Source organism: Argiope bruennichi, chromosome 10, assembly GCF_947563725.1.
Source record: "Argiope bruennichi chromosome 10, qqArgBrue1.1, whole genome shotgun sequence".
In the NCBI taxonomy this organism is placed as follows: Eukaryota; Metazoa; Arthropoda; class Arachnida; order Araneae; family Araneidae; genus Argiope; species Argiope bruennichi.
Genome location: NC_079160.1, coordinates 97,766,973 through 97,783,823, shown reverse-complemented (window position 1 = coordinate 97,783,823; position 16,851 = coordinate 97,766,973). Strand labels below are relative to the sequence as shown.

The window sequence follows — 16,851 nt, the reverse complement described above, 5'->3', positions numbered from 1 at the left end:
TGGTGTAATTTGTCTGCAAGGGGATTCATTGGGCCTTTCCGCGTTGAAGGTCCAATGGAGTTTCTTCTACGCTCTCTAGACCTTACGCCGCTGGATTTCTTCTTACGGAACACAGTAAAAGATGATGTATATAAAAGTAAACCACGCAACCTAGATAAATTTTGGAATGAGGTTCAAGTGGTTTGAGCAGAAACACCATTGGAGACGTTGGTACAGAATAAGTGGTGACTCATACTCAGCAGCGTATTGATGCTGAAGGCAGCTATTTTGAACAGTAATCACATTTGCATCAGAAAGTGAATTTATGTTTCAAATTGGATTTTAAGCTTTACATTTCACGCAATTGAACCATGTAGAACGGAACATAAATTTTCTAAGACGGTTCAAAGTGTGTATACTTTTTTGAGGCACTCGGCTTAAGTATACAGTCCAGATGTTTGAATATAAGTTCACACGATAAATATAGAGCAAAGAAAGCTATACAGATAAAATTCGGTATACAAATTCAACATCTCTATTGTAGACACATTTCAAATTTTGAGCCGAATCCAACAAGAGGTTAACCATCTGTCTGTCTTTACTTTCAGAAGCATGTTAATGTAATAACTCAAAAATACACTTATTTAATAATATCAAATTTGGTTTGATATTTTGTGACTACAAGTGTAGTTTTGTGTCAAACTTTTTGGTTTCAGTTGGTAGGGGAAAAACGTGAATAAAACACAAATCCTCTTTTCGGATACTATTATCCGCATACCAGAGATGAATCGCCAGAATTCTCGCCAAAAATAACACGATGAATTCAATAAAAATTTTAAATTCCTGCCAGAGGTGAATATTTCGTAACTATTAAACACCAATGCCAATGCAATTCTTCTTTAACAGAGAGTGTGAAAGAATGCTTTGGGTGAGATCATTCTGATTTAATCTCTGGTTTAATTTTGAAAAATCTGTGCATTGTTTTGTTTGTGTTTGTATTGGCCTATTCTGTAAATTTACTTCCATTGATTAAACATATTGCTGATCAAACTTTATTAAAACCGCTTTTTATACAGCGTTAATCTTTGAAATATAATACAAAATAAACATACAGGATAGAATTTCATTGAGTGCTTAAATAATTTTACAAACATTTTTCAATCATTGAAATAATATTATATATGTAAAGATATCCAGATAGTTTAATGTAATACAATTAAGATGTATTGGCATTGTTTCCATTGTCCTTCCATAGCGTGAAGTCAACTTTGGGAATTTCATTGCAGGATCTCGCAAAATTCCTAAGACGAAAATGTATGCAGTTAATGCAGATGAAATTACCAATCCAATAAATGAAGTATTCACAAATTTGTTTCACTCGTTTAATGAATATAAAAAATAAGTAATTATAAATACATAAAATTGAAAATGAATTTTATAAAGCATTTTCTAGGTAAGAAAATTTGAGCTATTACTCTACTTTGATAAATGTACAAGTTTCTAATTGCATTATTAAAATAAGTGAATATGGCTACTTTATAACGATCGAGTTTAATATTTCTTGAATGACATATGAAGGTCAATTTTGATGCAGCGCAACATATATTTTTATAGATTTTTAAGCCCGAAAGTTCTTCGTAAAAGTTCTTTAAATAATTAATGTACACACATAATGCACACTCACACTATATGAAGGATTATTAGCATATATCAAATTTCATGATTCTAAAGAGATATACGAAATAAAACTAAAAAACGTAGATTTTTGTTTTGCATAGAAATTTAACATATGGAACAAATTTTCTTATTATATTGCCCACTAAACCAAAAAGCGCGGTTTGGTTAACAGCTCATGTTCTCACAATTCAACATACTCAATGTTCTCACAATTAATTAAATATTAATTTACTATTAATAAAATATTATATTTCCATTGAGCTTTTATAGTATTATGAAGCTAAGTAATATATTCGAGCTTTACGTTTGTATAGTAAACGGAGTTTAAAATAGCCAAAACATGAAAAATACAGACATCAAAATTAAATTTATTTTACTTAATTGATAGTAAAAAGAGGTGTCTCTTAATTTGATAATAATTTCGAATGTTTATTCTTTTATTTTATTTTTACTTATTTATTTTTGTTATTTAGAATCATTTCAAGCTATACAACTTTATTTCAATATGAAGACTGAAATTCAACATTGAATCTAACTAACTTCATATTCTATTTTTTCCACACACATGTCTAGATTGCCACTCAGAATGCTTAACTAAATTTTGTATATTTTCTTAAATATTATCTGTAAATTTCGGAGAAAAATTAGTGTCCTATAGTGATTTAAAATCCGTATTGCAAATCAAATATTTTTTTAGGAAATATAAGATATTACAATTCTTTGGTGGAAATTATTATTTTTTTTATTTTATTTACAATAAAGCTGCTAACGATCGAAAGATTTTACCTGTTTTATTTATATTAAATCATGTTTTACATTAAAAGTATTATATGCACAAACTAATTTGACATGTAATTACTTCAAATTTTCATAAATATTTGTTTTAAGTAATTCAAATTTCTACAAACAAATATTGCAGTACAATAAAGATTTATTACAAATTATTAAGTAGGTAAATTTTTATTTGTTAAAAAAACGTGAAGAGAATTTCATTCGGAATAACACTGGATGTATCAGCTACTAATTTACAAAATTTCATTTAAGGCAAGTTGTTCAGCTTTTGGCCTGATAGTACTTGCCAATTGAATTACAGATTCTGTGAAACCTGTTTCCTTCTTTTTGAAATCAATCTCTTATCATTGTTCCTATCAGTTACTTTTGTGTACTTTATTAAAATACCATTTGGATAAATTCACCTTATATCTAGGCATATTCATAAAACAAAATTAATTAAAAATAAGATGACGTGAAAACTGAAGGAATTAATCTTTCTCAGTCAAAACCATATCATAATTAATATTAATATATTGTCTGAATTTTTAAATCTTATTATAATCGATTATTACAATATTTGTTCAAAGTATTTATTTATTATGTTACAATTCGTTCATTTTTGCCGTTGATTTCTTTGAAAAACAAATAATATTAATTTCTCACTTAAAGAAAAATTAAAAGAAATGAACACATTTTAATGCTGTTATAATTTCTAGGTCAAATTTGTGACTTTCGAATGGCAACTACGATGATACTTACTCTTTATCAGGAAGGAGAAAAGGATTCTTCGTGATTTCATTGATATCTGTGTTGTCACATAAAAGTCGAGCGAAAGAGCACTGCTTCAGAGAACTTCTCTGAGCTAAAAGTAAACAAACAAAAAATAAATATTATTAATAAACAAAAAATAAACAAAAAAATAAATATTATTATAAATTACGAAACATTCTCAGTTATATTGATCACTAGGCGCGTATGGCGACTAGCTTGTACGCATAGATATTGAATTTTCATGCGTTTAATATGGAAAAGATTATTTTTGGAACACGCTTGATATGAAATTCATAGCGATTACCTATCTGGCAATGGTGAAGTAAATTTTGACGCTTATTAATTTTTTATGCCTATTTCTTAATATACGAGAAATGCCTATTTCTTGAATACCAGCCCCTTCCAGAACATTTCTAATAATATTTTGCAGTTCCAACAATTAATGAAACATTGAACTATGTGAAGATTGTAAAAACGTTCATTTAGCGAATCTAAAAAGTTAATATAATGATAATTTATATATCACAATATAATGAATTTAATTTTAATTTCATATAATGAATTTAAAATTTACGATTGAAATTGAAGATAATCTATTCATTACGAAAACATGGTCTTTGTCTCAAATGCTTAAACCGTTTCAACCTTATAGCCTATTACTGCTGATGTGGTGAAAACATCAATTATGACATAAACCATTACGCTTACTGTTGGTCCACAGGCGGGACAAATCCGAACCACTCTGCTATTGTCTACTGTTGGGACAAAACGGAAGCAATATTAAAATTTGAATGTCTTTCCCTAAGATGGTAAGTAAAAAAAAAAGTGATAAACAATTACTGGCTTATGTGCGTGAGCGTCAATCAGATTTATTCCTCAAAGTTTCGAATTTAACTCTCTTTGCCACACATTTCAGTTTACGAACATTCCTGGTTTTTATTTTTTTTAATTATTAATTTTTATTTATTTTCTATTTTAGTTCATTTATATTTAGTTTATTTATTTATTTTCTTTCTTTCTCAAAACTTCACTTTCATTTCATTTTATTCAAACTTTAATATTTTGTGTACCATGTTCTGCTGCATGTATCTCTTTACCAAGTGGTGCTGCTTGTATCCCTTTACCAAGTGATGCTACTTGTATCCCTTAAGTATGTGGTACTACTTGTGTCCGTCCCTTTAGTATGTGGTACTACTTGTGCCCGTCCCTTTAGTATGTGGTACTACTTGTATCCCTTTACCAAATGGTGCTGCTTGTATCCCTTCATCTTGTTGTGCTCCTTGTATCCCTTTACTATGTGGTGCTGCTTGTATCCGTTTACCAAGTGATGCTGCTTGTATCCCTTCATCATATTGTGCTGCTTGTATCCCTTCACTATGTGGTGCTACTTGTATTCCCTTTACCAAGAGATGCTGTTTGTATAGCTGTCTTTTAACTTGTCCATTTTCATGTCTATCATAACAGAACATGCCTTTATGTCTTTAAAAGAAGGAATATTTTTCCACCTCTAAATTCTAAATTGTAATCATTGTTAATGGACCTTGTTCCGCTGCTACGCCGTTATTGGCATACACAATATAATCAATACAATAAAAAAATTCTCTGGAAGAATGAGAATGCAAAACCAGCAAAAAAGAGGTGAAACCGATATTTCGTAAAAAGTAGTCTTACCTGCTGTAAATTCAGCCTCTGAACCTTCAAGATCAAAGTAAAATCGGTCTCCTTTCTGGTTGAAAAAGAATTGCTTGACGTTAATGCAAGCAGCTGATGGACCGGTGACAGCGCCGGGCATTACTTCTTCCAATTGCATTCCAACCCACATGTCTATGTCTTGTACCGAGCTGGAACATGAAAAAATTAAACTTATTCGAAACAGTTTCATATTTACTTAAACCAAAAATGCATTTATCAAAGAGATTCAGTGAAACAATTATAACAAAGATACATTTTAATTGCAATAATTCAGTTCCTTATATATTTTTTGAGCAGATTTATTTAACTTTTTTGTAAATTATAAGTTTTAAAATTCAAATTAATCACAAAATCAATTATTTAACCCCTTCATCTCCTTGATCCTTCATGCCCGCAGCTTTGAATGATCGCTTCACATATAAGCTGAATTTAAATCCATAAAAATCTCTATAATTCGACACAAAATAATTCTCTATAATTTCGTATCATTCAGCTCTCTAATTTATAATAACTTCATATATTCTATGCATTTTTAAATGAATGAGTAAGGCAGCATATTCTGAAACAAAAGATGTCACCTAGTTGAATAGTAAAAAAGCAGTTAAGGAATTAAATGAGCTTCCACTTTAAACCAATCGTTTCTGTTAGTTACAAAATATTCAAACAATTCAGTTTGAATACTTTGATTCCAAGTTTTGGTATAACTTAATGCAACTAAGGAAAATCTAACTTACGCATATATTTGTTTCAGCAGATTAGCATTAGACTCCGACATCAATCGAAGTTCGTGGAGATCATCAAAAGATGAGATAATGACCGTTCCTTCAGAACAAAATTTCACTACATCTACATAAGGGGCTAGACCATGGTCTCTTCCTCTTTGAATGTTGAATGATACTAGGTCCTGTCCGTACTTCATTCCAGGCATTCTAGAAGCATATAAAATGGGATGCGTTATATAACATGGAACAGTCATTGCTATAAAATGGTGGAAACGGTCCATATTAAGTGTAATAACCATAAATTCCTCACTCGTCGCAATTATATATGAAAAACCATGGGATCTCTCTAAAACGTCATCGCGTATTCTCTAATAAAAGTGTTATCCAACTTTCCCTGCATAAAATTGTTTAGATTTGAGAGAGAGAGCATAATGAGACATATAAGAAATATGAGACCCACATAGGAGAATTGTGTGTTTTGCAGTAGAATAAAGAAACGATATAAATACAGAGTGATTCAAAACCTCATAGCATTTGAAAATTTAATAAGATAGGAATAATGTAGGTAGAGATGTAAAATACACATTGGTCGATACATAAAACTTGATATACATGCTTGAAATGACATAGAGTTTTATTGAAACCAAAAAAAATGTGGAAAATGAGAAATAGATTAATCATATTATGATAGCGAAAGCAATGATTAGTATAACAATTGATTTTTAGCAAAGACTATGTTCCTTATAACATATACTCAACATGTCAACAGTCTTTCGCCAAAAATAATTTTTATGAGATACAATATTGTAAACAGCACAGCATATCTGTAGGCGTAGTGAAAAATTGTTGTCAAATGTTGTCTTTTAGCATCCCTAATGAGATCGGAGGATCGCGGTAGACTTGTGATTTAAGGCAACCAAAAACTAACGTCATGCAATGGGATTTCCACTACAGTTCTAGAACTTTCGGTAGCCCAAATTCTGCAGTTTTGGGAGTTGAAAGACCCACGGAATGCAAATGGGTTTTGGAGGTCCACAATACTGACAAACAATCATCATCTTCACCTCCCCCCCTTTTCTTGCACTTTTTTTTGTTTCAATAAAGCCCGTGTTATTTCAAGAATATATGTTAATTTTTATCTCTGTACCTACATTATTCCGTGAATTATAGAAATGGTAATGTACTGTTCAAACCCCAGTATATTAACTGAATGCCACTGATGGATAACAGCTTCAAAAGATTGATTTTTGGTGTGGCTATAATGTGCGATCTTTGACGAATTTTTCTTTCTTTTTTGTCAGCTAATTACTTATAAAGACGATTATTGTCAGTATTAGAATGTCAAAGTAGCATGTTGTATGTTTGAGGCCTTTTCCCCGAATGTTTGCAATCAAGATTTGACATATGAATGCAATTGTAATTCCTTCATAGAGAAAATTTAATTTAAGTCTCTGCGTTTTGTAGATATCTTGTCCAAATGCATGTGAAAGTACAGGACGACAAACGGTCAACCAATTGACAGATTTTTTTTTTAATCTGATAAGGATCGAGACTTTAGATGCTGAATCTTCGTACCAGATTTAATCTATCTAGCTTTTTACGTTTTGCAATTATTGTATTTCATTGTGATCGTATAGCCGTAAAAACAGACTTTTGATTGAATTTCATCTAAGATTTCACAGTAATCTACAAATGTATTTGAGAAATCGTACTCACAGACAGACAGACATAATTTCTCGAATATATTTTTCGGATTAAAAGAAGGCTGATATGTGGAGATCCGTCAAAATCTAGAGTATTTTTTTTTCTTTTTGACGATTGTGCATTTTGTATAAGAGAAAATAAAAAGAGATGTAAATTGAATTTAATGAAGGCAATCAGATGCTCTGAAATTACGAGGGCAAATTTTAAAATTAAAAAAAAATGTGACATATTTGTTTTTGCCTTCTATAGTTGTCCTGTATATACTAAATATTGAATTTTTGTCTCGTATGAGAGATGTATGCCATACTTTTTTTAGAATTGAACGTTATGAAATTCTTCCTATTTAAATATTATTAAATGGATTAATTTAAAAAAAATAGATAAAATTGCAAATCCTGACTTTCTTTTTATGTATAAACCCCGGATACCTTAATTAACTTGAACCGCTATTATTTTCAACTCTTTGTCTCAAAAAAGAGGAAAAGATTTAAATTAAATATCTTCGCTTGATTTTTTTTAAAATTGATAAATAGTTCGTCTAAAATAGCACTTTAAATTTAAATTTTCAAAAAATACAGTTAAAAAGTTAAAAATAAAGTTCTGAAGAAAGGTTTATACCTTAACTAAACAATGTACAAGACAACTCTAACATGATTATGTATATACATGAAAGTGTCAAAAGAAAAATTAATGTAAACAAAATTAAAATACAAATTTTTTTATAAATTAAAGCCTTCCATAATTTTATTTTGCATTTTTGTGTGTTTTTGAAATTGTTTAAGTTTATTATTTCATGATTTACATATTATCATGGGAAAACATGTTGTTTTGGTTTGAGGGTTTTGAAATCTCAAAATGAACAGGCAGAAAATTGGCGATTTGTCACTTTTGAGGCATTCATTTTTCGCCTTTAGGTTATTAGAAAAAGATAAAGAAGGTTGTCACATTTGGCGAATTATAGCCTACAAAAAGTTACAGCTTAGCGGGAATACCCGCCGGTATCTAATTCTCCTATTTGGATAGCACGTCAAAATTGTGCTAGTATCCGAAAAGACGCCTAAATATTGTCATTGGATACCAGAAATAATAAAAAAAGGCTTTTATAGGTTGGAATGTCAAATTGTTACGATTGCATTTGTTGAGAAATCGCTCAAAATATTTCGCAACTGTACATTAATCTTAAACCTGGTTATAATCGTTTTGACTTCCCAACTGAAATTGATATTCATATCTTCCAATAAATAATTTTTGTACTCTATTAAAACTCAAAAAATTACCTTTTTAATAATATCCATTTCATATCTATGTAGTTTTCACTTAATTTTAATAATATCTTTAATTCAATTTGATACACTCTCTAAAATAATCTTTTTAAATGTTATGGAGTCATCAATCAAATTATTCAACTGCGTGTTTTTACCAATCATTAACTCAGAAGTAGGATTTTCACACCATCTTTAGAAATATAAAAGTGTATAGATTACTTCATAATCTATGCACTCTTTAATCTGCAATAAACTAATTCAAATATGTTTATCTTTATGTTTCATGTTTTCAATCGGATTTCTGTCTGATTGATATCATGTGAATTAAAAAAAAAATAATGTTCTCATATGATAACTTGGAATTTAAGATGGCAGAATTAAATTTTTTTCCCTTATTTCAATTGTTTGTTTATATATTTTATAAATTTTTAATTTCGCAATATCTTCTTGTCCTTTTTCTGTTCATATTTCGGATTAAAAATCGGAAAGTCTAGTCACTTTTATTTACAATCATGTGCATACATGAAATACAAATTTATTTCAACAATAATTATTAACACACTGACAAATTTTTCCGAATTTTTTAGATAATAGTGACTTTGAACTTCTTAAAGATTCGTAAACTTTGAGCTTCACCAAGAATTCGTGAACGTGCTACTTACTGATATAAGAAGTCTGTAAGGTCTGTGACTACATATCGGTCGAACTGTTCAGATGGAGCTTTTTGTGAACCTTTTAACAATTGCGACAAATGTCCTTGACGAATCAGATCAGGATTCGAAAAAGTATCCTTGAATCGAAGATGCAGTGCACCGATCTTTGTGGGAACTGTGCTATGAAGTCTAAACGATGCAGTTGAGAATTCGTTCCATATAGCAAGTATGACACTAGAGTCGTATTGCATGCCATTTGAACCATCTTTTACTGTCATACCAAATTCTTCTAAAATGCGAGGACCCACAAGAATCGGTAAATAATCCTTGAAGATGATGCACTGGAATTCAGCAATAACAATCTTTCTGATAGAAGAAACATTATTTGTGGAAAGAAATCAAGGCTGTTTTCTACTTTTCATCAAAATAAATAAACATTTTTATTGGATTTTATTTTGTAAAATTTGTTTATAATGAATTTTGCACATTGAATAGCTTTAGAGTTTATATATTTGATGATAAACGTTTAATCTTGTGCGTGTGTGTGTGTAAATGCTGAATGATAAAATAACGGATTGATAAATAAATAATAATAAGGAAATGTACTTTTAGAATAATCAGTCTTTCTGTCTGCTTAATAATTAGCTTAGCAAATAGCAATGTTAATTTAATAATTTGAATAACTGATCTGCTAAACAATTAGAGGTAGGCTTAATTCCGTTTGAACAGATGAAGATTCTAGCTTAGTCATTCAGCAATTACACTTTCTGGTAAGCAAAGAAAATAGTGCCGGTATATCATCTATACAGACCTCGAAAAAAGGATGAATTTCACATTATTTTGATGTTCGTATGTTTATTTTTAAAATCATATTCATTTTTTTTTGTTAAATTATTGCTTAGTTTGCTAATGAATCCGCATCGTAGTCTATCACAATTGATAATTTATCACTTTTTTGCATTTGTATATATGTATCAATTTAATTTTTAAGAAGTTTTTACATTTACTGCAATTTATTCTTCAGCGTTTGAAATAAAATTGCAAATAATAAAATGCAAATAACATGTAATAAATTTTTCTATTTTTCCTGATCTTCAGGTGCAATGAGCTGCAATAATACCAATAAGCAATGTATCAGATAACTATTTTTATTATTTTATCTATTCAAATCATCTATATCATATTTTTAATTAAATTTATAATTCAGAATAGTCTAGCCAAAATGAATTGGAACAATAAATATCCGTGATATAAGTTGGTAGGACATGAATTATTTAACTTTTAAATATTTGAAATTTTGCTTTATATATTTACTTATGAACTTCTTCACATATTCAGAAAAAGAAATAAATTATTTATGTGCTATATGAAGGAAATATATTTAAACGCATCTTTAAAATATGTAAAAATCATAAATTGTAACTGCAATTTAAGCTTAAAAATAATTGTTGTAATTTAATATTTCCTAAATATGTTCAGTTAGCCATGGTTTCGCAATATTTAATTTATTACTAGTCATTTTTGGCAATCAGCTGGAACGTCGGTAATAATAGTTATATTATAGATATAAATAACCTCATATCCATGATTCTGTCAAATTGACAGATATTATAACCATTTTAATTTTATTATTTGTGTTTTGTTTAGTGTACATGAGTCTTTATAAATAACATATTCCAATAGCATCCTTTATATATTTAACAAATTCCAATAATATTATGCTATGTTAATTATATAAATATAAAATATTCCAATAAATTATAATATTAATAAAAACGAAAATGTCCATTTCATGTATCTTCTAAATTTTGGATATTATAACTTTTTTATTCGTCTTATAAATCACACAGAAACATTTTTCTTTAGCTTTCCGTGATAGAGAAAAATCATGCTATTAAATATTGTATGAAGCGATGAAAACGTTTTGAATCTCAGAGTAATAATGTAATCTAGTATCAGAAATGACATAAAAAATATTTTTTTAAATTACTAAAATTAGAAGAATATTGATTAATATTTAACTGGTATCAATAAAGATGCAATTTTTTTATTTTCAAAAGATATAAAGTTTTATTTATTTTTGTGCATTAATAATACGAGGGAAAATGTCAAAATTCAGCTAATTTTTTTATTTATTAAAATATTTATTTAAACTTTAAAACCATCTCTCTGGGTCTTCTTGGTGAAAATCCCAAGCGGTCTAACCTACAGAAAGCCAAAAGACACGTACAATACAGCCATCTTTATTATTTGTAGAGATTTAATTATGACCAAACAAAAGTTTACATATTGTAGTACTATGTATCAACTAAAAGGATAAACATTGTGATATTTATTATGTGATAATTTAATATTATCACATATTTTCTTATACATATAATAGAATACATACTAATATATATATTATATTATTTAATCTTTTGAATTATTAATTTTGTTTTACGATTTTTGATGTTAACTAAAGTCTCTGCATAGGCTGTTTCGGTTTCAAGATGGTCTCATTAATATTTAACGCGTATTCAACTTTTTAATTTCATTCATACTTTCATTGTAAATTTTAAAACCTATAATTAAAACTATTCTCTATATCAAAATTTCATCATGACAAAAAGAAACCTGGTTTCTTGAAATAATTTCTCTTCTTCCCAATGTGGATTCATCTGTTTCAGAATAGTTGCGATTCTGTTGTGCTCTCGCAGAAAAATGGTCAACACGCCCGTCAGAGAAGCATGTTGATTCAGACGTGGATCACCTGTTATTGCGAAATGAAAGAATCGAAACATTAAAAAGAAAAAAGAGGCATGAGATATAAGAATTCCAGTCAATAAATAACGAGACAGAGCCCATTATACCGAAACTGTGGTATTTAGAAAAAGGTCGATCAGTCTGAAATGTAATTGCTGCATTCATAAAAAGATTCGAGCACATTTCATTCACTAAGTTGCGATACACATAATGCAAGAACCGAGAAAGAATGATAACCAAGATGTTCAAGAGCCTCTATACTAAATGCTTTCGTTCTTTCACGATAGCAAGGAGAATCTCTCTTCAATTTCCTTGAGCATAAAAAGCACTGCCCAACGGTATAACTATTGGAAACTATAAAATAGGTGAAATAGTCTAGACATTCCTTTAAATATTCTCATGGTGCTATTCTATAGCACGACAACTTTAAACTACACAAAACCAAAACAATCAAGGAAATTCTGCAATTATTCAAATGAAAAACCTTTAATTTCAAACAATTGATGAAGTCAAGGACTGAATGTATACCTGGTTTAATCTCATGCTGCCATCATTTTGCAAGACAACTCTAGGCTACACAAAGCCAAAAGATAAAAATTCCATCTGTAGATATTCAGATAGAATTCTTTAATCCAATAGTACAATGGAGTAGATGTGTCCTCATGTGACTTCCACGTCTTCACTGAGCTAAAAAAAAACACTGTGGGGACAACAGTTTCAAACAGAGGATAAAGTCAAGGAGTGATTGCATATCTAGTTCATACTTATCTTTTTACGAACATGGCATTCCGGTACTAGTTTAACAATGGAATGAATACCTAAATAAATGTGGACAATACTTCTGAGTTTAATTCAATAAATTGTATGAAATTACTCCTGTTCGCTATTTATTGACTGTACCTAATACTTCGCATAAAACTGGCCAGTTATATGACATTTCGATTCTCTTTGTAAAATTCTGCAACCCCAGAAGTTGTAAGAAAGGCAAGGATGGGGAGAAAGGCAGCATACCCGCCAAGGTCACAGCCGGTCCATAAAAGACAATCCCAATCCCTCACTCGACTTCCATTTGTTGTGATTTAATATTAATAGAATTTTCTGTGTCTTGGTCATCTTTTGTACAATGTGTGTGTGTGTGTGTGTGTGTGTGTGTGTGTGTGTGTGTGTGTGTGTGTGTGTGTGTGTGTGTGTGTGTGTGTGTGTGTGTGTGTGTTGACTTTCTACAGGCCAGATAATTCTACCTACAGTTATCAAATTTGGCACGTGTATACTTTGGACTCCGGGAAGGTGCATCTCGGAGTGATTATTTTGAATTTTTAATTAGAATTTTAATTAATTAAAAATTAAATGAAATTTTCGCTTTTTTCCCGCTATAACTTCCAAAAATATTATTGCACAAAAATAATTTTTTCATCAAATTGAAGTCCAATACATTATCTTTTTAATGGTACCAATATTTTTACATACAATTTAAATTTCTATTTTTAATGAATTTTTTAAATAAATATTTTAATCAGATTTTTCAATAATTAATTTCCTATAAAAATTAATCTATAAAATAAAATTAAAATTAATCTGCATGTACACGTTTCGCGTGCATGGGGAAAAATTAGCTTTTATCAACATGTTGCCATCACATTGATCAAAGCTCAAATTCAAATATAAGATAGCCGTTACTTACTAAGAATTAAATTTTGGAATGTGTAATTTTCAGCATGTGTCTGATTAAAACGAAATAAATATGAATTAGGAGGTTTTTTGAAAAGTAATAGCAACTAAACGTTTCTATGATGTTTTCCACTACCAATATTACTAATTCAATGAAACAGTTTTATTTAAATCAAATATGGCTTAATATCTACAAGATATCTACTCAAATTGGAGCCCAACAACCTTTTTGTAAACCTTTAGTAATAGACACACATCTACTAACAAATAGTCTGAAATAAATAATTATATTCTACGTAAATTGAGTCAATTAATGCTGATGAATTATGAATTTCAAAGTTTTGCATATATCATCTGCCCTGTGAATCATATATCACAAAATATTTTTGAGACACTAATATCTTAAATTTTTAAAAAAATTTATTACAATCAATTAAATCAATCATTAAAGCAGACTGATTTATGAAAATTTTAATATCACTATTCTATAAAAACAGGTGATTTTTTTTATTACTTCATCGACCGTCTCAAAGAAGTCAATAATCTCCCAGGGTTTGTCAAGAGTGACTGGCTTAGCCTATTAAAATGTTGATTGTTCTAATATTGAATTATTCAAAACTAAATAAATCCACCAGAATTGATCGCAGAAGATTGAAACGTTTATTTATTTATTTAGAAATTGGAGTGTTAAGAATATTTTTAAGAATACGAATCTATAAGACCAAAGGTTTAGTTTAGTTTAGTTATATTAACGTCCCGTTGTGATGCAACACTAGGGCTATTTTGGACGGATCTTTCAATTTTGAACCACGTTCAGATGATGAGGACGACACTTGAACTGGCGGAACAAGTTACATAAATTATTAACTGAACATTCTAGCGAGTATTGATACTGACGAACCTGATGGTCGCCATAAGCGGCTAGTTTTATTAAAAATGGGAAAATATTTCTCCTATCCAATTTTTTTTCTAGGATGTATTTTAATTCTATGCTTGTTCAAATTAATTTATCATTATTGCCTAATAAGGACTATTCGTAGCTCTAGAGACAATAAGCATCATGTAAAACCAAAGTTGAGTGTGTTTAGATGGAAATTATTTTACTCCTGTCATTCAAAAGGAGCATACTTCACCATATTCTGAGGTAGCAGTCAAGAGATTCTGGCTTAATATTTACTATGTATGAGTTTTTTGTATCAGTATAAATGGTTTACTATGTATGAGTACAAATGGTTCATAATAAATACAAAATCACGAATTCCATAGTTAATTATTTAAAATTAATTATTATCACAATTTTGTTTCAGAAGCATAACATTGTCAGATTGTTCAACAAGTTCAGTTGTCAATATCAATCAGGCTTCTAAGAAAGTTCAGTACAGTTAAAATAATATGTTTTGAATGATAATGTGTGAATGTAAACTTAAAATGTAATACAAAAATATTCGACAATAAAATGCATATATTTTAAATTAAGAATATATACCTCCTTTAAAACACTCTGATTCTTGCAGTTTTGGACAAAATGGGTCGGCTGGATCCTTTCCAGTAAGTAGAAGAGTGCCTATACTTGAATCATTAGATTTCAATTTCCCTAAAAATAAATGGATAAAATGATGAAAGCATCATGTGAAAAATAAATGAAATTTCATCATTTTTAAACCTTAGATATTTCTCTAATTGTATTAGTACTCCTTTAACAAAAGTTGAGCAGTGGTTATATATTCACTTTCCAAAAGTTCAATAATAAATGGATAATAGAAGCATTTTTTAAAAAAAAGACATCTTAGTTATATATGGGTAAACAATTATAAAATAAGTACACTAATTAGAATCCTAAACTATATGATTGAATTAGACAGAAATACATAAGACTTGACAGCACGCAGAGAAGTAAAATTAACCCTAATTCCCTGAATGAAGTTCCCATGGCACTTATGACTTATATTCCTTATGAATAAATTGACCATATCAATCAATAAAATTCTTTTTTTTTATTACTTTACCTCTGTTTAATAACTTGATTTGCAAATGCGTTATGTTTCTTAGTTAAATTATTCAACTGATGTGGAAGATACCCGAAATTCTAAGAAATGTCAATTCCTGTTATCAAAATTTAAATTGTCATTCCAATTCATTGAAGAAATTAAAGGTACCTGAGATACCTAAAAGTGACTAAATAATTTCTGTTTACGGTATCACAAATTCAGTTATCGAAAATTCCAAAAATTGATGCTTAACTAAATATTTAACACCACACCACAGTTTCGTTTCTTAAAAAATATTTTTTTAAAAATTGCATTTAAATCAATTGCAAAGAAATATACAAATGACAAAATACAAATCAATATAACATACCAAAAAAACCGGTAAAAACGAGAATTAAAAATATCTAGTGTACAATAAAACTAGATGAAAGAGCACGATAATATATAGTAGGAGTGAAAATATAAAGTAATTACCAAAAAAACGAGATACTTGAGGAGATTTAAGGATATACTATGAATAAAATGCGAAGAGTGTTGAATTATTGAACGGAAAAATTGATAGGGTTTGAAGATGAAGGTTTCTAAAATGCCATGAAAGAGTAAAAGGGCAGGATGTCGAAAAGTGGATGGGAAAGCAGACTTCTCCACAAGAGCAAAAGTCATCCTATAATAAATTGAAAAGGTGAAGAAAAAAAAAGGAATGGATAATGTCCTGTGGCAAACAGGAAAAAATTAAATCTGGAATCAGACACGTCATTGTCAGATTAAGATACCACTGTTTGCTTAGTCGGAATAACTCGTCAGTCCTAAGCAGGTGAAAACACGTTCCATACGGACCACTTACAAGGCAAGCAATCCTATCATAGTCGGTATGGGTTAAGAATGGATGCGTGGTTTTAAATATTTATCCATAGATCCATTGCGCAAGACAAAGATATTCAAATCAATGTGGACTAATCATCAAAATTTGCAAAAATTACTTTTGTAACTTTACTTTTGTACCGGTGCATTCTGCAACAAAAAGAAGATCTGAATAATACTAGATGCGGGCACTTCGATGATAGTCATCATGCAATAAATGCAAAGCATTTCTCATTGATTATTTAAGAAATTATAATGATTTTTTTCAAACATTGGCGCATAGAGTATTCTAAAATTAATCAGTTACAATTCTTTCTAAAACAAAAAGTTTTGATTAAAATCCAATGCGTTC

General features: G+C 29.4%; 1 protein-coding gene across 1 annotated transcript in view; it reads right to left on the bottom strand.

Moving 5' to 3' along the window:
• Positions 1-1,065: 1,065 nt before the first annotated feature.
• The window catches only part of LOC129988631 (peroxidase-like), a 36,469-nt gene continuing 20,683 nt past the window's right edge, over positions 1,066-16,851 (bottom strand). Inside the window, exons 7-13 of the mRNA XM_056096897.1 lie at positions 15,137-15,244; positions 11,854-11,989; positions 9,247-9,603; positions 5,628-5,822; positions 4,873-5,042; positions 3,190-3,292; positions 1,066-1,280 (exon numbers count right to left, since the gene is read on the bottom strand). Of these exons, the coding sequence (XP_055952872.1) occupies positions 1,196-1,280; positions 3,190-3,292; positions 4,873-5,042; positions 5,628-5,822; positions 9,247-9,603; positions 11,854-11,989; positions 15,137-15,244 (1,154 nt within the window). The 3' untranslated portion in view covers positions 1,066-1,195. The remainder of the gene's footprint in view (positions 1,281-3,189; positions 3,293-4,872; positions 5,043-5,627; positions 5,823-9,246; positions 9,604-11,853; positions 11,990-15,136; positions 15,245-16,851) is intronic.